Source organism: Xenopus laevis, chromosome 5L, assembly GCF_017654675.1.
Source record: "Xenopus laevis strain J_2021 chromosome 5L, Xenopus_laevis_v10.1, whole genome shotgun sequence".
NCBI lineage: Eukaryota > Metazoa > Chordata > Amphibia > Anura > Pipidae > Xenopus > Xenopus laevis.
The window spans coordinates 170,322,926-170,347,558 of record NC_054379.1 but is presented as its reverse complement, the minus strand read 5'-3'; the positions used below and the strand labels follow the sequence as shown (position 1 = coordinate 170,347,558).

General features: G+C 44.2%; 2 protein-coding genes across 9 annotated transcripts in view; one reads left to right on the top strand and one right to left on the bottom strand.

The window, feature by feature from the left end:
• The window catches only part of cad.L (carbamoyl-phosphate synthetase 2, aspartate transcarbamylase, and dihydroorotase L homeolog), a 32,726-nt gene extending 26,708 nt beyond the window's left edge, over nt 1–6,018 (bottom strand). For 2 of the 3 annotated variants that reach the window (XM_041563686.1, XM_018262173.2), the window contains exons 1-3: nt 5,797–6,018; nt 2,193–2,332; nt 660–789 (exon numbers count right to left, since the gene is read on the bottom strand). In XM_041563686.1, the coding sequence (XP_041419620.1) occupies nt 660–789; nt 2,193–2,332; nt 5,797–5,887 (361 nt within the window). In that variant the 5' untranslated portion in view covers nt 5,888–6,018. The remainder of the gene's footprint in view (nt 1–659; nt 790–2,192; nt 2,333–5,796) is intronic. The other variant, XM_018262174.2, reaches the window with a different exon arrangement.
• An 8,253-nt stretch (nt 6,019–14,271) lies between these two features.
• LOC108716076 (sterile alpha motif domain-containing protein 12) lies at nt 14,272–19,425 on the top strand. Of its 6 annotated transcripts, none has more exons than XR_005961427.1 (6): nt 14,277–14,691; nt 15,539–15,650; nt 16,237–16,438; nt 16,657–16,797; nt 17,710–17,818; nt 19,069–19,425. XR_005961427.1 is itself a non-coding variant. In XM_041563699.1 (5 exons), exons 2-5 carry the CDS (start codon nt 15,633–15,635, stop codon nt 19,209–19,211), a joined length of 504 nt encoding a protein of 167 aa, XP_041419633.1. In that variant the 5' UTR covers nt 14,272–14,691; nt 15,542–15,632; the 3' UTR covers nt 19,212–19,425. The 6 variants fall into 6 exon arrangements, 4 of the variants coding, with proteins under 4 accessions (XP_041419633.1, XP_041419632.1, XP_041419635.1 ...); XR_005961428.1 differs by having other exon boundaries at nt 14,284–14,691; nt 16,303–16,438; XM_041563699.1 differs by lacking the exon at nt 17,710–17,818 and having other exon boundaries at nt 14,272–14,691; nt 15,542–15,650.
• Nucleotides 19,426–24,633: the final 5,208 nt, after the last annotated feature.

Below are 24,633 nucleotides of genomic sequence, written 5' to 3'. Positions count from 1 at the left end.
CAAGTACCGGGCGCGTCTCCTCCATATTTACCTTTAGCGTCTGGTACTGGCCGGGGTCATGCCGTTTCCTTGCGAGTCATTTCCGGTAACTATTTGGCTTTACCGAGTAATCGGCAGAACTTGTCCTACTGCTCATGTGTTTCCCACAATCCCTGAGTGTCGCTCTGATCCACTGAATCCTGTGATTTCCCTCATATTCCAACTCTGAGTTTTATTATAATGATCTAATTGCCAATCCAGACAAGAAATTACTTATTCCTCATCACTGCTGCTCACAGGGAGGAGATTTCATTCTCACGACAGACATTTAGATGCCAAATCATTTACAATATAGAGTAAAGTATTAATTCATTATAAATAAAAATAAGATTCTTATAAAGCTGATAGTACCCCCTCATAGTACCTGCTCATAGTACCTGCCCATAGTACCTGCCCATAGTACCTGCCCATAGTACCCGCCCATAGTACCTGCCCATAGTACCTGCCCATAGTACCTGCCCATAGTACCTGCCCATAGTACCTGCCCATAGTACCTGCTCATAGTACCTGCCCATAGTACCTATAGTACCATGCCCAGACAACTAGTGACAAAGCTACTAATACCTTCCCTTCCTTATCTTTCTGGGACCACATGGTGATAAACAAACAACTCCCAATACCTTCCAGTCCGGGGATTCCCTGCTGCTTCAGCCACTGGTTCAAAGAGATGTCACAGCTCCAGTGACTGGGGTTCTGCGATTGCTCCCCAATAATCAGCGCCGAGACATGAATCTTACTGGACTCAAACCACTGGATCCAAAGGGGAAAGAGAAATTACTAAAGAAACTCAGTGACCAATAAGAACCAACTCTCAGCTGCAGCTTTATTAACTAATGCACCAAGGAATGCATCTAATTGGGGCTGCTGGGAAATGGAGCGACTCATGTACTGACTAACAGTTGCTATGGGACAGGCGTTAGTAACAGTCAGGGAGCATGAGTCAGGGAGCTTGCTCAGTAGGGGCTCAGTAGGGGCTCAGTAGGGGCTCAGTAGGGGCTCAGTAGGGGCTCAGTAGGGGCTCGGTAGGGGCTCAGTAGGGGCTGCTGGTGAGACAGGAGATATAGATATTGGTTTCCGTTCTGGAACAAACTTACAGAAAATGGTACAAAACAGACACCAATAAAGAAATATTTCAACTATTTGAAAACAATAAGTTTTGTGAAGGTTAAGTGAGTGAGTGAGTTTCAGCTGTTACATAAAGTGCAGTTTGGGGCAGGGAGTGACAATGTCAGGGAGCCCCTCAGTCACACACTATGTCCTTGTTCCCATCAGTGTGTGGGGGGCGCAGATCCTGCGAGGGAGCGGGACAGACACTCAAGGTCACCCCCAGGAATGTCAGATAAGGAGACAGAGACTCCCTGGGAAACTGAATGGAGAGCTCCAGCCTCAGACACACACGTGTGTATATATATATAATACACAAAAGCCATGAATATCTTTTTATTATATCCTTATAAACGGTGACTAGTGATGTCATTTCTGTCACATGACTCACTGAAACTTGTGTATTATAATAAATAAAGTACCCCCAGTTGTAAAATATAAGGATATTAGAAGTTACCTCGGAGTTCCATGACCTTTGGCCTTGTGTATTTATATGGTCATGAAACTCCTCGGTAACTTATAATATCCCTATATTTTACAAGAGGGGGTACTTTATTCACTATATAATACACAAAATCCATGAATATCTTGTAAATTATATTCTTATAAATGATGAGTTATGATGTCATCAGTTATAAACGGTGAGTTCTGATGTCATTTCAGTCACATGACTCACTGAAATTTGTGTATTATAATAAATAAAGTTCCCCCAGTTGCAAAATATGAGGATATTAGAAGTTACCTCGGAGTTCCATGACCTGTATAACTCGGCCTTCGGCCTCGTACTTTTATATGGTCATGAAACTCCTCGGTAACTTATAATATCCTTATATTTTACAAGAGGGGCTACTTTATTCACTATATATACAGTTTGGGATTGTGGGTAATCACTGAGGCAAAAGTGAATGAGCCAAAGGCTACAGACAAGAGGGATGCTGGGAGCTGTAGTTGAGCAGGAGCCACAAGCTGAAGTAGTATGTGAGTGGCCACTGAAGCCCACAATGCACTGCTTCCTGTATGAAGGTGCCACACACGGGCCATTCTCTTACCCGGCTGAGCCCAAACTGGTCGAGTTGATCGCGGGGGATCCCATAGTTCCCTATGAGCGGATACGTCAGCACCAGGATCTGACTCTTGTATGAGGGGTCGGTCAGGGACTCGGGGTAGCCCACCATGCCCGTCTGGAACACTGCAAGTACAAACAGGAGACCTCAGAGCTGACACTCACATCCAGGACCAATCTCCCACTGCCCAATCACAAATCATGGAGCCTGCCCTACCGACCAATCAAAATGCAGAGATGTGCAGCCCCACACACCACCTCTGTACCCCAATACCCCAGGGACAGCCAGATGCAGCTCACACCATTGCACTCACTCTCCCCAGATGCAGCACAAGTAGCGCCTGGATCTCCTCCTGCCCTTCCCCCACGCCTGCTATTATTGGCTATTACTGCCCCTCCTGCCCCCTGCTCTGTCATTTCATTGGATATTGTTCTAGTGCAGCGGGTAATGGGCAGGAGTTGTGCCCAATCTATAGCAGGACATGACTCTCCCCCTGCCCAATTCTTACTTATATGTCTGACCCGCCCCTAGAAATCTACCCCTCCCCCCCAGTGTAACTTACACCAACCTCTTGTGTCTCACAACTACTCACACTCACGTACCTACCCCCTGGCACCAGCAGCACCTGCCTCCCACGTCATCCCTCTACTAACTGCCAACTCACTCACAGACTCCTCCCACACACCCCCCTCCAGCTGCCACATCCCCTGGCACTGTGCCCCCTGTCTCCTCAGCACATGGCACCCACGTGTGGCCCTCACTGCAGCTTCACTCTACTGGGAGCAATGGCCAGTTAGGGGGAGATTTGGGGTGAGTGCTTATTTGTACCCTGGGTACCCCTGGAACTATAGCAGGGTGACACCCCAATGTTTCTATATATCTGTAACCTTGTTATGAGCTAAGGGGGCCCAGTCTGAAGGTCAGTTAGGGGGAGATTTGGGGTGAGTGCTTATTTGTACCCTGGGTACCCCTGGAACTATAGCAGGGTGACACCCCAATGTTTCTATATATCTGTAACCTTGTTATGAGCTAAGGGGGCCCAGTCTGAAGGTCAGTTAGGGGGAGATTTGGGGTGAGTGCTTATTTGTACCCTGGGTACCCCTGGAACTATAGCAGGGTGACACCCCAATGTTTCTATATAACTGTAACCTTGTTACGAGCTAAGGGGGCCCAGTCTGAAGGTCAGTTAGGGGGAGATTTGGGGTGAGTGCTTATTTGTACCCTGGGTACCCCTGGAACTATAGCAGGGTGACACCCCAATGTTTCTATATAACTGTAACCTTGTTACGAGCTAAGGGGGCCCAGTCTGAAGGTCAGTTAGGGGGAGATTTGGGGTGAGTGCTTATTTGTACCCTGGGTACCCCTGGAACTATAGCAGGGTGACACCCCAATGTTTCTATATAACTGTAACCTTGTTATGAGCTAAGGGGGCCCAGTCTGAAGGTCAGTTTAGGGGGAGATTTGGGGTGAGTGCTTATTTGTACCCTGGGTACCCCTGGAACTATAGCAGGGTGACACCCCAATGTTTCTATATATCTGTAACCTTGTTATGAAGCTAAGGGGGCCCAGTCTGAAGGTCAGTTAGGGGGAGATTTGGGATGAGTGTTTATTTGTGCCCTGGGTACCCCTGGAACTATAGCAGGGTGACACCCCAATGTTTCTATATATCTGTAACCTTGTTATGAGCTAAGGGGGCCCCAGTCTGAAGGTCAGTTAGGGGGAGATTTGGGGTGAGTGATTATTTGTACCCTGGGTACCCCTGGAACTATAGCAAGGGTGACACCCCAATGTTTCTATATATCTGTAACCTTGTTATGAGCTAAGGGGGCCCAGTCTGAAGGTCAGTTAGGGGGAGATTTGGGGTGAGTGCTTATTTGTACCCTGGGTACCCCTGGAACTATAGCAGGGTGACACCCCAATGTTTCTATATATCTGTAACCTTGTTATGAGCTAAGGGGGCCCAGTCTGAAGGTCAGTTAGGGGGAGATTTGGGGTGAGTGTTTATTTGTACCCTGGGTACCCCTGGAACTATAGCAGGGTGACACCCCAATGTTTCTATATATCTGTAACCTTGTTATGAGCTAAGGGGGCCCAGTCTGAAGGTCAGTTAGGGGGAGATTTGGGGTGAGTGTTTATTTGTACCCTGGGTACCCCTGGAACTATAGCAGGGTGACACCCCAATGTTTCTATATATCTGTAACCTTGTTATGAGCTAAGGGGGCCCAGTCTGAAGGTCAGTTAGGGGGAGATTTGGGGTGAGTGCTTATTTGTACCCTGGGTACCCCTGGAACTATAGCAGGGTGACACCCCAATGTTTCTATATATCTGTAACCTTGTTATGAGCTAAGGGGGCCCAGTCTGAAGGCCAGTTAGGGGGAGATTTGGGGTGAGTGCTTATTTGTACCCTGGGTACCCCTGGAACTATAGCAGGGTGACTGTTACCCCAATGTTTCTATATATCTGTAACCTTGTTATGAGCTAAGGGGGCCCAGTCTGAAGGTCAGTTGGGGGGAGATTTGGGGTGAGTGTTTATTTGTACCTTGGGTACCCCTGGAACTATAGCAGGGTGACACCCCAATGTTTCTATATATCTGTAACCTTGTTATGAGCTAAGGGGGCCCAGTCTGAAGGCCAGTTAGGGAGAGATTTGGGGTGAGTGATTATTTGTGCCCTGGGTACCCCTGGAACTATAGCAGGGTGACACCCCAATGTTTCTATATATCTGTAACCTTGTTATGAGCTAAGGGGGCCCAGTCTGAAGGTCAGTTAGGGGGAGATTTGGGGTGAGTGTTACCCCAGTTAGTATGAATAAATATAAGGAAAGCTGACATACTAGTTGCCTCAGCAGATGTATTTAGAGTGCAAGCTCTGATGCTCAGTAAGTGTCACAAATAGATTGTACATCACTAGTTAATAATCAGAATATTGTGCAGCTCTAGTAGAGAGACGGAAAACTCCCATGTTCTCACCCAAACCAGCCCCATTATTATTATTATTATTATCAGCACAGACATGATGCTCTGCATGCGACTCACACTCAGACTCACACTCAGACTCAGTCTCACCACACTCACACACCACACACACCACACTCAGTCTCACACACTCAGTCTCACACACTCAGTCTCACACACTCAGTCTCACACACTCAGACACACCACACTCAGTCTCACACTCAGACACACACTCAGACACACACTCAGTCTCACACTCAGTCTCACACTCAGTCTCACACTCAGTCTCACACTCAGTCTCACACTCAGTCTCACACTCAGTCTCACACTCAGTCTCACACTCAGTCTCACACTCAGTCTCACACTCAGTCTCACACTCAGTCTCACACTCAGACACACACTCAGACACACCACACTCAGTCTCACACTCAGTCTCACACACTCAGACACACACTCAGACACACACTCAGACACACACTCAGACACACACTCAGACACACACTCAGACACACACTCAGTCTCACACTCAGTCTCACACTCAGTCTCACACTCAGTCTCACACTCAGACACACACTCAGACACACACTCAGACACACACTCAGGTGAGTGAGACAATAAGAGTCCCCGGTTCTCACCCACTTCCCCGGAGACAAAGCGCTGAGCCCCGAACATCCTCCCGGGGAGGCGAGTCCCATCCTCGAGCAGCAGAAACGCAGCGGCAGCCATGTGTGATCTCTTCCTGCGAAACACCGCACGGGACACGTGGTCTGCGGGAGGCGGGGCTAACCCTGCTCATGTGCCGGGAGAGGGCGGAGCTATACCTGGCAGGGGTAGGAGTGGGAGGGGCTGAGCGAGGACAGTGCCAAACACCTACGTCTGATAACTCCTCCCTCCATGTAGCTCCGCCTCCTCCTCACAAAGAATAAATCGCTCGGGGCAGACAGAGAAGGAATGAGAAATCACTTGTCTGAGACAATGGGAACAGGGCGTGTCCACTTGGGAGAGATGGGGGAGGGATAAACCACTCAGGACTCAGATGGGGGTGGGGGATGGACTGATTCATGTCTCTATACATGTTCCTCTCCTAATGGTCCAGCCCTCACCCCCATCTCTTCCCCAAGTGGCACATTCCTCTCCCTCATTTGGCTTTTAAAGGACAAGTAAACCTTTATAACAAGTGAATGTAAAATTGATGAGGGGGCTATTCTAAGCACTTTTGTCATTTACATTCATTGTTTATTTACTTTTATTTCCAAGATATTAAGGGATACATGTACTGTTAATATGAATGAATTTTGTTCCAACAGCGCCACCTGCTGGTCAGTTTCCCACCAGTCTGACCACCAAGTAGTCAAGTCCAGCACAAAGGAATGAGTGGGAGAACTTTCTGGACACTCTCAGCTTCATTGTGTTACACGTCCCCCCCCCCCCATCCCACCCGTGACTCCATTTCTTTGCTGGATACAATTAGCGGAGCACCAAGGAAGCCGATATAAAATGGTAAAAAGATGAACATGTATTTGAAGCACATTAAAATATCCAAAATGACAGCAACATACCAAAAACCATAGCTGCCCGCTTGACGCATTTCGTGGCCCCCAGGCACTTCATCAGAAGCTTTTGGCAGTGTAACTCCCCCTCCCTTAAATGAGCACAACCCCCACCCACCACGCTCACCATTAACCCCATAAGGTCAGAACCATCTTGTACTGAACACAACCCCTAGTACCCAGACAGATATATATATATATATATAACTATATATTGACTCATTATATAACACATTATCCCATCCCTCAGTGTGAGCAATGGCCATTTATTTCAGCTACTCCAGTGACTTATTCTACTAATTACACTGCTCCCATATCTCTAGTGTAGTTACAACTTGCAACTCTGTCTCTGTATCTCAAGTGTAGTTACAACTCACAACATTGTTCCCATATCACATCCCTCCACTGCTAAAATGTAACATTGATAAAGTGATGTATAAATAATACCCTAGGGGGATACAATCACCCCCAACAGAATCACAACAGGTTCTCATCGGCAGTGGCCATGGACAGGAGAAGACTCTATTGTCCACCAAGAAGAATAGTGAATGGAAGTAGCTGAGGCAGAGGGACGCAAAAACGTCCCCGTAAGGTTTTTTACAACGTATAGTAAAGATACGTGGTCTATCCAACGCAGTGTTAGGAGATACTGGGTCGTTCTACTCCAGGACCCCGAGGTACACAAGGTCCTTGACACACGACCATCTTTTGTTTTTAAGGAAAATAGATGCCAGGCATGATGGGTATGTAGGAGTCTATACACATCCAGGGACTTGGGAGTGGCCAATTGCTGGCTAAGATACAAAGGCAACTACAAGTGTAGCAGATTGAGGTGCAAATCATCACCAACTTTTGAAGGTATCTAAAGACTTTAGAGCCACCAGTAATGAGAAAACCTAAGTGATCAATAGATATTTCTACTAAGGGGGTGGTCTACTTGGTGACATGTTCATGTGGTTCCCAATGTGTTGGAAAGACGGGGAGGCGAGTAGGGACATGTATTTTGGAAGACATCTCAGATTTAGGAAGGAAAGATTTGAAATCTGCGGTGGCTAGGCATATTCAGGAAAGACATGAAGGAGTAATTAACATATAATTCCAGATTAAAGATGAGCTACAATGGGACGTAAGGAGAGGAGACTAATACCCAGAGAAGTGCATTGGATTCATCAGTGGAAAACAATAGAAGTACATGGGGGTGTGAATGGAGAATGGGAGATGTTTTCACTGAATGGCTTGTTGTATTGTTGTGATTCTGTTGGGGGTGATTGTATCCCCCTAGGGTATTATTTATACATCACTTTATCAATGTTACATTTTAGCAGTGGAGGGATGTGATATGGGAACAATGTTGTGAGTTGTAACTACACTTGAGATACAGAGACAGAGTTGCAAGTTGTAACTACACTAGAGATATGGGAGCAGTGTAATTAGTATAATAAGTCACTGGAGTAGCTGAAATAAATGGCCATTGCTCACACTGAGGGATGGGATAATGTGTTATATAATGAGTCAATATATAGTTTTACAATATATAGTATAATTTCCCAGCTGCCCCTGGTCATGTGACTTGTGCCTGCACTTTAGGAGAGAAATGCTTTCTGGCAGACTGCTGTTTCTCCTTCTCAATGTAACTGAATGTGTCTCAGTGGGACCTGGATTTTACTATTGAGTGTTGTTCTTAGATCTACCAGGCAGCTGTTATCTTGTGTTACGGATCTGTTATCTGGTTACCTTCCCATTGTTCTGTTGTTTGGCTGCTGGGGAGAAAAAGGGAGGGGGTGATATTACTCCAACTTGCAGTACAGCAGTAAAGAGTGACTGAAGTTTATCAGAGCACAAGTCACATGACTTGGGGTAGCTGGGAAATTGACAATATGTCTAGCCCATGTCAGATTTCAAAATTGAATATAAAAAAATCTGTTTGCTCTTTTGAGAAATGGATTTCAGTGCAGAATTCTGCTGGAGCAGCACTATTAACTGATTCATTTTGGAAAAAACATTTTTTCCCACGACAGCAACCCTTTAATGTGCTTCAAATACATTTTCACCTTTTCACCATTTTAAATCGGCTTCCTTGGTGCTCCGCTAATTGTATCCAGCAAGTAGTCAAGGAAGTTGTCAGGAGAAAGAAAGAGACTGAGGTTCTTCTAATTCCTAAGCAGAAGAACATCAGTCGCTTTCTTTCTCCTGACAACTTCCTTGACTACTTGCATGTTTCCCTTAAAGTGATACTGACGCTAAAAAACGACTTTTTAAAATATGAATGTGCATTAAAAGTTACCTATAGGTCACGTTGATTGTTTTCCGCTGATAATTCTACTTTTGTAAGTAATTGTTAGTTGAAGTTCCTAAACCTGACTGTTTTGCCAACCTGACTGTCCCTTCTTAAACTGTCAGTTAGAGTTTCTAATGCTAACAGACTCCTGCTGCACAAATATGGCCCCCCCTCATATAGGAACATGGGGCATCAGATGGGTAATGTAAAAGCTTTGAACAAATACTTTATGGCAAAATAATAAGCAAAGCCAATACTATGATAGATGTAAAAATGGTTTAATATCTGCTGTCAGTATCTCTTTAATAACTTGGAATAAAAGCAAAATAAATAATGAATGCAAATGACAAAAGTGCTTCATCAATTTTACATTCACTTATGATAAATGTTTACTTATCCTTTAAAGGAGCATTCAACCCCTAACTTAAAAACCCCTACCCCCCTACCCTACATAGACCCCCTTCTTTCTCCCTCCCCCCCCAGTCTAAGGGGCAGATTTACTAAACTCGAGTGAATTTGCGAAGTCCAAAAAGTTCGAATTTCGAAATAATTTTTTGGATACTACGACTTTGAATTTACTTCGACTTTGATTTGAAGTAAAAATCGTTTTGAATATTCGACCATTCGATAGTCGAAGTACTGTCTCTTTAAAAATCCTTGGATTTCAATACTTTGCCAAATTAAAGCTATTGAATGAGTAGATTAGCCTATGGGGACCTTCCAGTGCATTTTTTAAAGTTTTTGGCATCAAATAAAAATCCTTAGATCCATCGCTAAAAATCGTTCGAGTCGTTCGATTTGAAGGATTTAATCGTATGCTGTTATAGCACTAAATCCTTCGAATTCAATATTCGCACTTGAAGGATTTCAATTCGATGGTCGAATTTCGAGGATTTTCTCCCCTAGAAATTCGACCCTTGATAAATGTGCCCCTAAGTGTTACCGCTAGGGTTGTCATCTGGCCGGTAAAAATGATACTTGATGCCAATGTGATTAATAGGAAAAAAACGGCAAGAATATAGGAAGGCCGGAATTTTTTTCCAGAAAAGGTGTCCACTCTAGTTTCTCTTTACTTAGCCCTCGGTGCATCGGAGTTCACGGGCGACATCTTCAGCCGTTTCCGTAATCTTCATAATGAGACTGGCGCTTTGACAATTTTCATGAGTTTCGGCCCATGGGCATTTGCCGCTAAACAGATAATTGCTCAAACTGCGCATTTGCCGCTACGCCCGTCTCATTCCGAAGATTTCCGAAGAGAAGAAGATGGCGCCTGTGAAGTCTGATGCCTGAATTCCTACTGAGGGGTAAGTAAAGAGTAAGGGGCATTTGCCAGGAGTAACACTTAGGGGCAGATTTACTAAGGGTCGAATATCGAGGGTTAATTAACCCTCGATATTCGACCAGGAACTAAAATCGTTCGACTTCGAATATCGAAGTCGAACGATTTAGCGCAAATCCTGCGATCGAACGATCGAAGGATTTTAATCCATCGATCGAAGGATATTCCTTCGATCAAAAAAACGCAGGCAAGCCTATGGGGACCTTCCCCATAGGCTAACATTGAGTTCGGTAGCTTTTAGCTGCCGAACTAGGGGGTCGAAGTTTTTCTTAAAGAGACAGTACTTCGATTATCGAATGGTCGAATAGTCGAACGATTTTTAGTTCGAATCGTTCGATTCGTAGTCGAAGTCGTAGTCGAAGGTCGAAGTAGCCCATTCGATGGTCGAAGTAGCCAAAAAAACACTTCGAAATTAGAAGTTTTTTTAATTCGAATCCTTCACTCGAGCTTTGTAAATGTGCCCCTTAGACTGTGGGGTGGAGAGAGGGGGTCAATGTAGGGTAGGGGGGTAGGGCTTTATAGCAAAAAAGGGTTTGCTTCTCCTTTAAACAAAACTGATTCACTTGTTTGTGCAGTGATATATAATTCTAAGCAACTGCCCAATATCCATTCATTTCTCATATCCAATGGTTTTCAAGTTATCTGTACTTGTCATTTCTATTGTTTTTCTGTTTATATTCACAGAACTGCTGGTTCTGACTACAGAAATAATGTAGGAGTAGACAGTTCTCAACCAGGTCTGTTAATCATCTTACTTCTGTTACATTTTTTTTCAGGACTGAGAACCAGCAGTACAGAGAATATAAACAATCAGAGAGAGGCTTAGGCTTTTCTATGAAGATATAGGATTTATGTATTTAGCAAGTCTGGCTCAGCAGCATTTCAATCATGTAATACCAATATTACTAAAGGCTATGAAATCCTGTGCAGTCTGCAACACATGCAACATATTTTGTGTCAGATTGAGCTCAATATCTACACCCTTGCATTTATAATGGACTCTTGAGCTATTCCTTGTGAGCTCTAGATGAACCATTTCTTGTGGGCTCTAGGTGAGGCATTTTTTATTGGCTCTAGATGAACCATTTCTTGTTGGCTCTAGATGAACCATTTCTTGTGGCCTGTAGATGAACCATTTCTTGTGGGCTCTAGATGAACCATTTCTTGTGGGCTCTAGATGAACCATTTCTTGTGGGCTCTAGATGAACCATTTCTTGTGGGCTCTAGATGAACCATTTCTTGTGGCCTGTAGATGAACCATTTCTTGTGGGCTCTAGATGAACCATTTCTTGTGGGCTCTAGATGAACCATTTCTTGTGGGCTCTAGATGAACAATTTCTTGTGGGCTCTAGATGAACCATTTCTTGTTGGCTCTAGATGAACCATTTCTTGTGGGCTCTAGATGAACCATTTCTTGTGGGCTCTAGATGAACAATTTCTTGTGGGCTCTAGATGAACAATTTCTTGTGGGCTCTAGATGAGCCATTTCTTGTGGGCTCTAGATGAACCATTTCTTGTGGGCTCTAGATGAACAATTTCTTGTGGGCTCTAGATGAGCCATTTCTTGTGGGCTCTAGATGAACCATTTCTTGTGGGCTCTAGATGAACAATTTCTTGTGGGCTCTAGATGAGCCATTTCTTGTGGGCTCTAGATGAACCATTTCTTGTGGGCTCTAGATGAACAATTTCTTGTGGGCTCTAGGTGAGGCATTTTTTGTTGGCACTAGATGAACCATTTCTTGTTGGCTCTAGATGAACCATTCCTTGTGGGCTGTAGATGAACTATTTCTTGTGGGTACTAGATGAACCATTTCTTGTTGGCTCTAGATGAACCATTCCTTGTGGGCTGTAGATGAACTATTTCTTGTGGGTACTAGATGAACCATTTCTTGTTGGCTCTAGATGAACCATTCCTTGTGGGCTGTAGATGAACTATTTCTTGTGGGTACTAGATGAACCATTTTTTGTTGGCTCTAGATGAACCATTCCTTGTGGGTGCTAGATTGACCATTTCTTGTGGGCTGTAGATGGACCATTTCTAGTGGGCTCTAGGTGAGGCATTTTTTGTGGGCACTACATGAACCATTTCTAGTGGGCTCTAGGTGAGACATTTTTTGTGGGCACTAGATGAACCATTGGTCCATTTCTTATGGGCACTAGATGAACCATTTCTTGTGGGTGCTAGGCAAACTCTAGATGAGTTGTGTGTGTGATTCTTCCCTTTGCCCACATCCTTGCATGGCCTGGCACCATTACACTCAGCACTTACCTTCCAGTAATATCAGCACTTACCTTCCAGTTATATCTAGGGATGCAACAAATCCACTATTTTAGGATTTGGCCGAATCCTTTGTGAAAGATTCGGCCAAATACCAAACCAAATCCGAACCATAATTTGCAAATTTAAATTAGGTAGGGATGCACTGAATCCACTATTTTGGATTCGGCCGAACCCCCGAATCCTTCACTAAATATTCGAATACCGAATATGAATCCTAATTTGCATATGCAAATTAGGGGTGGGAAGGGGAAAACATCTTTTACTTCCTTGTTTTGTGACCAAAGTCATGCAATTTCCCTCCCAGACCCTAATTTGCATATGCAAATTAGGATTTGGATTCAGTTTGGCCGGGCAGAAGGATTCCTGGCTGAATCCCGAACCGAATCCTGGATTCGGTGCATCCCTAAAATTAGGCAAATAAGGGGAACTGCTCATGCAGCGCACAGTTAAAGAAGGTGACAGTGCTGTATTTATGGGGCAGGTGCTGGAGATGGACATTTTATAGTGCAAAGGCCTGGGGCTATTCTGGGCAAGGCAGGGGGCAAAAGTGAGAAAAACATGGCGATTTGGGTCTGTGTATTTTTTTGAAAGTTTTTATTTTTACTTTTTCAAAACACATACAAAATTTAACAATAAGAAAGGGACAGAGAAGAAAAGATAGAGAAAGAGAGGAGATGAAATAAAGAGGCAAGGGTACCAGTTATTTCATATCATAGTAATTCTCAGTTCCCATCCAATACTATTGTAGCTCCAGCTCCCCATATGGCTTCAAATTTCTCTGGGGAACCTCTCGCTAAGTACGAACGTTTTTGTCGTAGGAGAGAGTCATTTACGGATTTCAAGCAGAGCTGCAGGGAAGGGGGATCTAAAGACTCCCAAGATATTAAGATTGAATTTTTTTCATGGTATAGCAGCTGCAAGTTGTATGTTCTGGAATAAGTCCGGAGGTGCAGATCACCTGTGAAACGCAGCAGGCATAGCTCTGGGATATTTGGGAGAGAGCGTTTTCATTTATGTATTGGAGAACATTACTCCAGAATCTCTGTATCATGGGGCATGTCCAAAACACATGGAACAGAGAGCACAACTCAAGTCTACATTTGGGACATTGGTCTGAGACATCACCATATAAGGGGGTAGGTAGGCCCTGTTTAGGAACTTTATATGTACATACCTATCCTTCATAGAGATTGTAATTTCTGGGACCAACTTATCCTTCCTTCCACATCTCCTCATCTAGCTCAGGAATATCCCTTCATCGTAGCCTTCTGTAGGGGTGCCGGGCCCCCTGTGCTAAGTATAGAGTAAAGCCAGGACAGAGGTTTGTGGATCTGTGTATTTTAATGTATTTTAATGATGTTTGGGTTCCTAACAGGCTGGAGACCTTTTCCCATGAGCCATTGCAGTGTCACCGTGTTATGCACCAACTCTGTGTTTTCTTGTTAATTAAAGGCAAATTAATTTACTGCTGAGTAAATACTGAGTTTTCAACTCTTCCTTTTCAGAAGCCACAACCCTGCGTTCCTGAGAAATTTCACTGGAATCCCTGGAAGCTGCAGGCAGGTGCCTGGGGCTAAATAAATATACCTGCTCCTGCCCCCTCCCTACACACACCTGGAGTAAAGCCATACAGGAATGCAGTCATTTGCTGCTGTCAGGTGGGAGGGAGGGTGAGGGAAAGGGTGCGGTGATGTGCCGGATAAGCCTGAGGGAAGGAGAGGAAAAGCAGTGAATTGCTGCACTCCTGCTGGGAACTCAGAACTGGGATCAATAATTACCTGGTCAGAGATCAGTTTGGGGGTTCCTGGGGAAGAAGACAGAAGGTAAAGATACTGTGGTGCCCCTAGTATAGGGCAAAGGAGGAAAAGACCTGTCAGACCTCAATTTAAGGCAGAGAAAGACAAGAACAAGGTGGGACCTCTAGTTGAAGGCAGAGAAACAGAGAAGGACAAGATTAAGGTGGAACCTCCAGTCAAAATAGAGAGCAAGACAAGGACACTGTGGAACTCCTGTCAAAGGCAGCAAAGAACAACGTGGGACCCCTGAAGAACGGAGTGAAGAGCAGGAAAATCCTGCAAAGAGGTAAGTGACAGAACAGTAATGTTTGGGAATAGGAGCAGAAATAAAGGAGGAGGGAAGAGATTGGTTGGCACTGACTGAGTAGGTTCCTTACACAAACACATCTCCCATATACTTATAGCTGCTGCTAAACATAAATAGGTCTTGTTATCTTGAGGCACATGGGGTTGACACCCATCTCTGTGTCATTTTGTACAAGAGACAGCAGAGACAGACAGATTCCACTGGAGGCAAAGGATGGATAGACAGCTTCCATTGGAGGCACCGGGGAGATAAAAAGCTTTTAATGGAGGTACAGAATGCATAGAAAGGTCCCATTGGAGGCACAGGAGGTATGGATAGCTCCTATTAGATGCAAGGTAGACATTGACAGCTTGTTATGGAGGTACAGGAGAGATAAATAGTTTTGTATGGAGGTACAGGAGGGATAGAAAGCTCCTATTGGAGGCACAGGAGGGATAGATAGCTTCCATTAGAGGCACAATAGAGATAAATAACTTGTTATGGAGGCACAGGATAGGACTGACTGAAGTTGAGAGGTGCAGTGGGAATGTATTTGGTCCTTTCAGACATAGGAGAGCAGGACATTGCCATTGAGGGACCCACAAGACTGTTCTGCCCTTTCCACAGAGAGATAAGTGAGTTTCAGGGTGTGTCGGTGTGGGGTTGGACGTGTGGGGTTGGACGTGCCCCTACCTGTTGTGCATCTGTTTGTATCAAAGTCTTCAGACTGCACAGTGAGACTTCGTCACTCCTCCTCATCATCGTCTCCCCGCCTGTATCTATGGGAGTATTATAAGCACTTTTATTTAAAGGGACCACCCTGTGTTCAGTGTCAGTGTATTTCCAGCAGGAGTTGATGCATTGCACTCAGTGTGACAGAGACTGAATCTCATACAGAGGAACATCTGATGGAACCAAAGTGACCTCTTGCTGCTCCACCAATGGCCGAGGCTTCCCAGGTAGTTATGTCATGTGAGTGTGAGTGTGAGTGTGCCTCAGTGAGTGTGCTGGACAAATACATGATGTTCCTACGTGATATGAAGTGTATGTACTTCACTGTGCCCTCTGCCAGCCCTGACCTGCACCATCTCTGGTATCAAAGAGAATCACTGGGGGTGGGGGTGCCAATCTAGTAAGTTAAAAAAAATACTACCCTTCTATCCTGGCAAGGTCTGGGGTACTTGGCTGGACACTGCTGTGTCATTTTCCAGGTATCATTTGTACAGACCCAGTAGAGCAACATGTACTGCACCCACCTCGTGCCCACCCAAAGCTTGCCAAGGAATTCCTGTAAAATAAAGAAAGATGGCAGAGCAGTGATCCCCGGCCAACTACCCCGGCCAGGGGGATTTTTATAGTTGAAGGACACGACTGAGGGCAGAAGGTTAGTGTGTTTGATCACTGGAGGGTTCAAATTGCTCCCCCAGCTCCTAGACTAATAAACAGGTTTAATCCACTCACCAACAATCAAAGTCAAATACCCCAGGTTTAAATACCCATTCCCTGACCCACAGTTTATTCCATGTGCCGCTGTATCACAACTAGGGACTGTGCCCAATCCCTGGTACAACTGAGCTCACTCTCTTGTGTTTGGCTTCTGGTGCCTCTCAGACTGGAGGAGATGAGGACGTTTGGGAGAAGCCGGTGAGTGAGTGGACGGTACAAGACGTCTGTTTCTGGTTTCAGTACGGACCCTTACAGGACGGAGCTGGCCTGGTGCAGGCGGCATATGCTCACAGTATCTCAGGTACGTTTCTGAGGGGACATACACTCAGCAGGTACAGTGGGTATGTGGGGAGGTAGTTTGTGTGCAGGTGGGAGAGGGGAGGGATACACAGTCCCAGTACAGTAGGTACAGTTGTTGGTAAGACATCTGGGGAAGGCACTCTTTCATTCCCCACTGAATGTGAATGTTCCATGAGGTTCCATCCTTAGAGGCTCACTGTATGAAATGTTCCCTCCTAGGTCGGGCTCTGCTAAGACTGACAGATGATTTGCTGAAGCGGATGGGAATTCACCAGGAGAATCTCAGGAGACTAATTCTTCTTGAAGTTCTAGAATTGCGGCTACAGCAAGAGCTGCACCAACTACTTCACATGACTGAGGGTGAGTAGGGGAAGGACTTCCATATAGTTCTGCTCAGTGCCGCTCAGTCTTTCCTGCCTCCCATTCTGAACTTGGAGCTGCTGCCCCTATTGGCGCAGGTGAAACCTGAAGCTACTGCCACCTCCTGACCAGGCAATAGCATCAGAGTTCCCTCAGCTCCCTGGTGTCAATCACTGAGCCAAAAGAATCAGGGGCATGTGCCTGGGAGGCTATTGTGCCTCATTTGCAACAAATCGCAAACTCAATTATGCTTATTTGTGCAAATTGCACTTGAACGCAATCGTGGTAAGAACATCACCCCATTACGACTCTGTGAAAAAACACGACCAACATGAATGGTCTGAAATTGAGACAAGTGGATGATGAAAGCTATGGAAGTTGGAGAACTGAGAATATAGATGGAGAGAAGGAGACAAGTGGATGGTGAAGGCTATGAGAGTTGAAGGACTGGGAATATGAATGGAGGGAAGGAGACAGAAGATAATTACATTGAGAGGTTTTGTAGTTATGGTGGGACTTAAGGAGAAATTAAAGGAACAGTAAATATATAAAATATAATGTAGCTTTGCCCTGCACTGGTACAACTACGGTGCTTGCTTCAGAAACTCTACTATAATTCATATAAATGCTACTGAGTAGCCATAGGGGCAGCCATTCCATCATGTGGTGCAAATGTTGGTTGAAGGATAATGAGGTGCTGCACAGGGCAAAGGCTCAATACTTCTATTTATTATTGTGTTACTGCCCCAGAGAGAATATTTATGTGCCTTTTCCTACACATTCAACCCAAATATCTTGGGTTTCAGAAAAGCCCTTCATTACTGCCCATCCCTCATTTATCACAAACCATTTCTGGATTCCCTATCTAGAAATGGCTGCTGCTCACATTTTCCCCTTTTGTTTCATTCTCAGGATTTGGTGAACAATGGTAAGAACATTTTATTTGGGTTTGGTGAGGAACATTGTCCCAATAAGTGTGTTTGGGAAGGCATGCCAGCAACCATCAGGCCAACTGAAATAGGTGGGTAATAAAAGATGGCACAAAACTATACAATGAGCCTCATTCACTCAGCAGTCAGCACCTATTTCTGTCTTGCCCTACTGTCTCCATCTTGCTCTTCTGTCTCCAACTTGCCCTACTGTTTTCATCTTGACCTACAGCCTCCACTTTGTTTGCATCTTGTTCTACTGTCTCTATCTTGTCTTACTGTCTGCATCCTGTCCTATTGTCTCCATATTGTCCTACCGTCTTCAACTTGTCCTACTGTCTCCATCTTGCTCTTCTGTCTCCATCATGTCCTACTTTCTCCATCTTGCCCTACTGTCTCCATATTGTCCTACTGTCTCCATCTTGTCCTACTGTCTCCATCTTGTCCTACAGTCTTCAACGTGTCCTACTGTCTCCATCTTGTCCTATTGTCTCCATCTTGCTCTTCTGTCTCCATCTTGTCCTATTCTCTCCATCTTGTCATACTGTCTCCATATTGTCCTACTGTCTCCATCTTGTCCTACTGTCTCCATCTTGTCCTACAGTCTTCAACGTGTCCTACTGTCTCCATCTTGTCCTATTGTCTCCATCTTGCTCTTCTGTCTCCATCTTGTCCTATTCTTTCCATCTTGTCATACTGTCTCCATCTTGTCCTACTGTCTGCATCTTGTCCTACAGTCTTCAACGTGTCCTACTGTCTCCATCTTGTCCTACTGTCTCCATCTTGCTCTTCTGTCTCCATCTTGTCCTACTGTTTCCATTTTGTTATTCTGTCTCCAACTTGTTCTTCTGTCTCCATCTTGTCCTATTGTCTCCAACTTGTCCTCCTGTCTCCATCTTGTCCTACTGTCTCCATCTTGCTCTTCTGTCTCCATCTTGTTCTTCTGTCTCCATCTTGCTCTCCTGTATCAATCTTGTCCTACTGTCTCCATCTTGTCCTACTGTCTCCATCTTGCCCTACTGTCTCCATCTTGTCCTACTGTCTCCATCTTGTCTTACTGTCTCCATCTTGTCTTACTGTCTCCATCTTGCCCAACTGTCTCCATCTTGCCCTACTGTCTCCATCTTGTCTTACTGTCTCCATCTTGTCTTACTGTCTCCATCTTGCCCAACTGTCTCCATCTTGCCCTACTGTCTCCATCTTGACCTACTGTCTCCATTGTAGCCTACAGTCACTTGAACAACAAGCCCTATAGCACATGAAGGAGAGCAGTGCATAAGGACATCACTTTTGAACTGTACTGCAGTTGTAAGTGTAATACTGTCTCCTGATTCTGTTGCAGGTGGAAGAGTCGAATGCCTGACCACCAAATCCAGAAAAGGCTACTATAAAATGGCCAATAGCATAGAGAAATGGATTCCTATTATTTCCTGTGTAATGACTGCCCCACACTCCCTGCAGTGTTTAGCCACATGGACTAAGTGAATGGACTACTGCATGATGAAACAGACAGACAGATAGACAGACAAAGCTGCAGAAAGTGTTTGCTCTGTGGAACATTCATACAGAGAAATCTGTGCAAGGGAAGGGACATTGGCACTGTTTGGTGGCATCACGGGGGGACTTGGGGAACAAAGGACAATTTCTGTACAGCGCTGCACAATATGTTAGTGATATAAATAAAATAATAGTAATAAAGGAGGGGTCTGTTATTGTTACCCCACCAACACCCCCAGGAACCACATTACCCCCAGCAGCCAAACATCAGCATCACAGTTGCACCAACAGTTTCTATTGATCCCACTTATTACTCACTTAACCTTAGAGGAGACATATTGGATAAACCGTAAAAACCCTAATTTTGTTGGCAATTATTTATACTATATGGTGCTGTTTCACATTGTGCTAAAAATTCACATTATCTTTAAAAATGGCCCCTTTATTTGAGCCCCGTATAGAGCTGCTATGGTCCCTGTTTCAAATGAGGAGGGGACATGTCCTAATACTCCTTGTCGGAAGCACAGTAGGAGAGGGTACATTCTTGTTTTTTACATAAAAAGTCTCCTTTAAAAGTATACTGTCATAATTTTATGGTGTATTTTCATTACTAAATGAGACTGTTTACACTCCATATAAAATGTTATTCATGAGCCAATAAGTGTATTTTGTGTCTGTAATATTGGTGAGTAGGAGACATATCAGGTCATTGTGTCTGATCCTGAATGTTCAGAAAGAGGCAGCACTGTACAATGGAACTGCTTTCAGATAAGCTATTGTTTCTCCCCTTCTCATTGTACTTCAATACAACCCAAGTTGTGTTATAGCAAATCAGAGTTTTTCCTGTTTGGGAGCTATTCCCCTGACAACCACAAGGGATTTTAGCACTGCCAATGATTTCTGAGTTCATTTTGATCACTACAATGCTCAAATCTTATCCAGCCTTCAGGAAACCTGCATTTTGGGAAGGGTAAGGAGGTCTGGGGTATCACAAATCATTGCCTCTCATTGTATTTAATGTATTTATGATGTGCAGTTATTGTTCACTGAAACCAGTGTAACATTATGTACACGTCAATACTGTGTGTGTGTATATATATATATATATATATATATATATATATATATATATATATATTTATATATATGTATATCTCCTTTACTGTACAAGCTAATTGAGGCTAATGTACATGTGACAGTTTTTCCCTAGAGTATGTTAACTGGCAGAGAAATGCCTGAAGTCCCCCTCAGTTATTGGGGGGCAGTATGGGCAGTTTTGTCTGTTCCCCCACTTGCTAAAATTCAGGACAGGAGTAGCAGTGCTATTAGCCCATGGAGGCACTATCAGTTCAGGCAACTTAATGCCAAGGATTAGGTAGGGGACTCTGTGGAAGTTGATGAGGGAAGGGTGAGTCCTTGAGGCAGGGACTGACTGTTCCCATGGGACATGGACAGGGAAAGGCAGGAACAGGGTGAAGAGGGTGAATAATCAGACTTGATAGGGAGATGACAGTGAGGAGTCAGGGCAGGAGCAGACTGGGCAGGAGCGGGATGGAGCAGATATAGATTAGGACAGGCGGGATCAGATAGGACAGGACAGATTGGGCATAGAATAGATCAGACTGGGGAGCAGAAGGACTGGAGCAGAAATGGGAGGAAAAGGCAGAGCAAGATACAGAGCAAGACAAGACAAGATATAAGAGAAGGTACAAGGCAGAACAGGACTGGAAGCAGGAACAGACAAGGCAAGGTCAGGTCAGGACAAGGCAGAATAAGGTTAAGGCAAGACAGGATCAGAGCAAGGCAAGGTAACAAGGGAAGGTAACAAGGGAAGGTAACAAGGCAAAGTACAAGGTAAGGTACAAGGTAAATTACAAGGTAAAGCAGGACAAGGCAGACAAGACAAGGCAGGTGTTAGAAGCTCATAAAGGGTTAGAATGCAGGACAAATCCACGGCAGTAGTCTGAAACTGCAAAACATTTAAAGGAACAGTAATATCAAAAAATAAAAGTGTTGAAAATATAATGCAGTGTTGCCCTGCACTGGTAAAACTGGTGTGTTTGCTTAAGAAACACTACTATTGTTTATATAAATAAGCTGCTGTGTAGCCATGGGGCAACCATTCAAAGGAGAAAAGGCTCAGGTTACACAGCAAATAGCAGATAAACTCTGTCTGTCCAATGGTGTTATCTGTTATCCATTAGTTATCCTGTGCCATATAGCCGTGTTTCCGCCATTGCTCCCCAGCAGCTTGTTCATATGAACTATAGTAGTGTTTCTGATGCAAACACATCAGTTTTACCAGTACAGGGCAACACTACATGATATTTTCATTACTTTAAAACACTTACATTTTTTGGTGTTACTGTTCCTTTAAACATTCAGTGACCTTTCACCTAACAGGGTGCATTCTGGGTGAATCCTTGTGGTGCTCATTAACCAATTAACCAATTGTAATTGCAAAATCAGGTGAAACACCGGTTATACTACATCATTATGATTTAAAGTCCAAACCAATCAATTTATGTGTAGAAACATCTTAGCGTAGAACAAACATCAATAAAAGTCCAAGTTTAAATTTCACTTGGCGTCCGGCCATTACTCCAGTAGTGAAAGGAACTGTCGTTAAGCCTATCCAGGCACTGGCGTGTAAATGGCATGTAAATGGTGTGTAAATGGCGTGTAAATGGCACAAAACATTATTTGCAACAGCACAAACACTTTTTTTAGTAACATAGTTGCTATACATAATTACAATGTAATTGTTACTTTATAGTAACATAGAAACCACTTTTTCTGTGTCCACTTAACTTTGTTAAACACAGCATTAAAGGGATACTGTCATGGGGAAAAAATAATTCAAAATGAATCAGTTAATAGTGCTGCTCCAGCAGAATTCTGCACTGAAATCCATTTCTCAAAAGAGCAAACAGATTTTTTTATATTCAATTTTGAAATCTGACATGGGGCTAGACATATTGTCAATTTCCCAGCTGCCCCTGGTCATGTGACTTGTGCTCTGATAAACTTCAGTCACTCTTTACTGCTGTACTGCAAGTTGGAGTGATATCACCCCCTCCCTTTCCCCCCCAGCAGCCAAACAACAGAACAATGGGAAGGTAACCAGATAGCAGCTCCCTAACACAAGATAACAGCTGCCTGGTAGATCTAAGAACAACACTCAATAGTAAAATCCAGGTCCCACTGAGACACATTCAGTTACATTGAGTAGGAGAAACAACAGCCTGCCAGAAAGCATTTCTCTCCTAAAGTGCAGGCACAAGTCACATGACCAGGGGCAGCTGGGAAATTGACAATATGTCTAGCCCCATGTCAGATTTCAAAATGAAATGAAAAATGGATTTCAGTGCAGAATTCTGCTGGAGTAGCACTATTAACTGATGTGTTTTGAAAAAAACATGTTTTCCAATGACAGGATCCCTTTAACACAACAAAATCACAACAATAAGTCATCTTTATGGATCTAATCTCCTGTAACCTTTGACTCACCATTACTTTGTACGGCAGGAGATCCGTAAATAGAGACTATCTGTCTGTCAGAATCTTCTTGTTTGTTCATTCCGTTAGGGTAAATACTGTGTAACCGTCTGATCCAACGCACTTCTTTTTGGAACTGAGTGTTCCTGTCGCCCCCTTTTGGTGATTTGGGAACGACTCTCCATTTTAGTTCTCAGACGTTATATCTGGATCAGCAAAGTGTCTACATACAGAGTTATCCATATAAGTGTTAGCCTTCAAGTTATGAATAGTATTCTTATGTTCTTTGTAGGGATGCACCCAATCCAGGATTCGTTTCGGGATTCGGCCAGGATTCGTCCTTTTTCAGCAAGATTTGGATTCGGCCAAATCCTTGTGTCAGGACGAAACTAATCCGAATCCTAATTTGCATATGTAAATTAGGGGCAGGTAGGGAAATCACATGACTTTTCGTCACAAAAGAAAATTTTTTCCACTTTTTCCTTTCAAACCCCTAATTTGCATATGGAAATTAGGGTTCGGATTTGGTTCGGTATTCAGCCGAATCTTTCACAAAGGATTCGGGGATTCGTTCGAATCCCAAATAGTGGATTTGGTGCATCCCTAGTTCTTTGATTCTAATGTTAACTGATCTTATAGTCTTTCCCACATAAAACATCCCGCACGGGCATTTTAGCACAAGTAGCAGAAGACATGAATGTTATTTCTTGTTGTGGGTGATTTCTTTTCTAGTTCATAAACAAACAGATTAGTGAAAGAAGGAGCTGCCGCTGAACCCATTGAGGTCCCTTGTTTCTGCCAGTAAAATGCATCGCCATGCTTAAAGGGGAAGGAAACCTAGTCGGCGCAAACCTCCCACCCCCCTCCCGTTTGTTGCCCCCCCTCCCTCCTCCCCCCTGGCCTACCCGTCCCTCTGGGCAAATGCCCCTAACTTGTTACTTACCCTTCTGTGCAGGTCCAGTCCAGGGAGTTCACAGGGGACATCTTCTTCCACGCGATCTTCCTCCTGCTTTGACCAGCGCATGCGCAGTAGGATCATTTCACCGGTACGATCTACTGCGCATGTGGGTGACTTTCGGCGCATGCGCAGTAGATCCGTACCGGTGAAATGATCCTACTGCGCATGCGCCAAAACACCGGTCAAAGGAGGAAGAAGATCGCGTGGAAGAAGATGTCCCCTGTGAACTCCCTGGACTGGACCTGCGCAGAAGGGTAAGTAACAAGTTAGGGACATTTGCCCAGCGGACGGGTAGGCCAGGGGGGAGGAGGGAGGGGGGCAACAAACGGGAGGGGGGTGGGAGGTTTGCGCCGACTAGGTTTCCTTCCCCTTTAATTCTTTCTAAGCACTATTTCTAGACAGTCAAGAATAAAGTAGACATGTGCATTAGGTATGTTTGTTTCAAGTAATGCCTCCTCTATACACTTAGGGGCACATTTACTAAGCTCGAGTGAAGGATTAGAATGAAAAATACTTCGAATTTCGAAGTTTTTTTTTTGGCTACTTCGACTTTGAATTGAACGATTCAAACTAAAAATCGTTCGACTATTCAACCATTCGATAGTCTAAGTACTGTCTCTTAAAAAAAAAACTTTGACTACCTACTTTGCCACCTAAAACCTACTGAGCACCAATGTTAGTCTATAGGGACCTTCCCCATAAGCTTTCTAAGCTTTTTCGATCAAAGGAAAATCGTTTGATCGATGGATTAAGATCCTTCAAATCGATTTTTCCTTTGATCGTTCAATTGAAGCATCTGCGGTAAATCCTTCTTGCGGTAAATCCTATTTGAAGTCGAAGGATTTTACTTCGAGGGTCGAATATCGAGGGTTAGTTAACCCTCGATATTCGATTATGTGCCCCATAATACCCTCATCTTGGGGGATAGAGGTATAACGGCTGTGGATATCTATG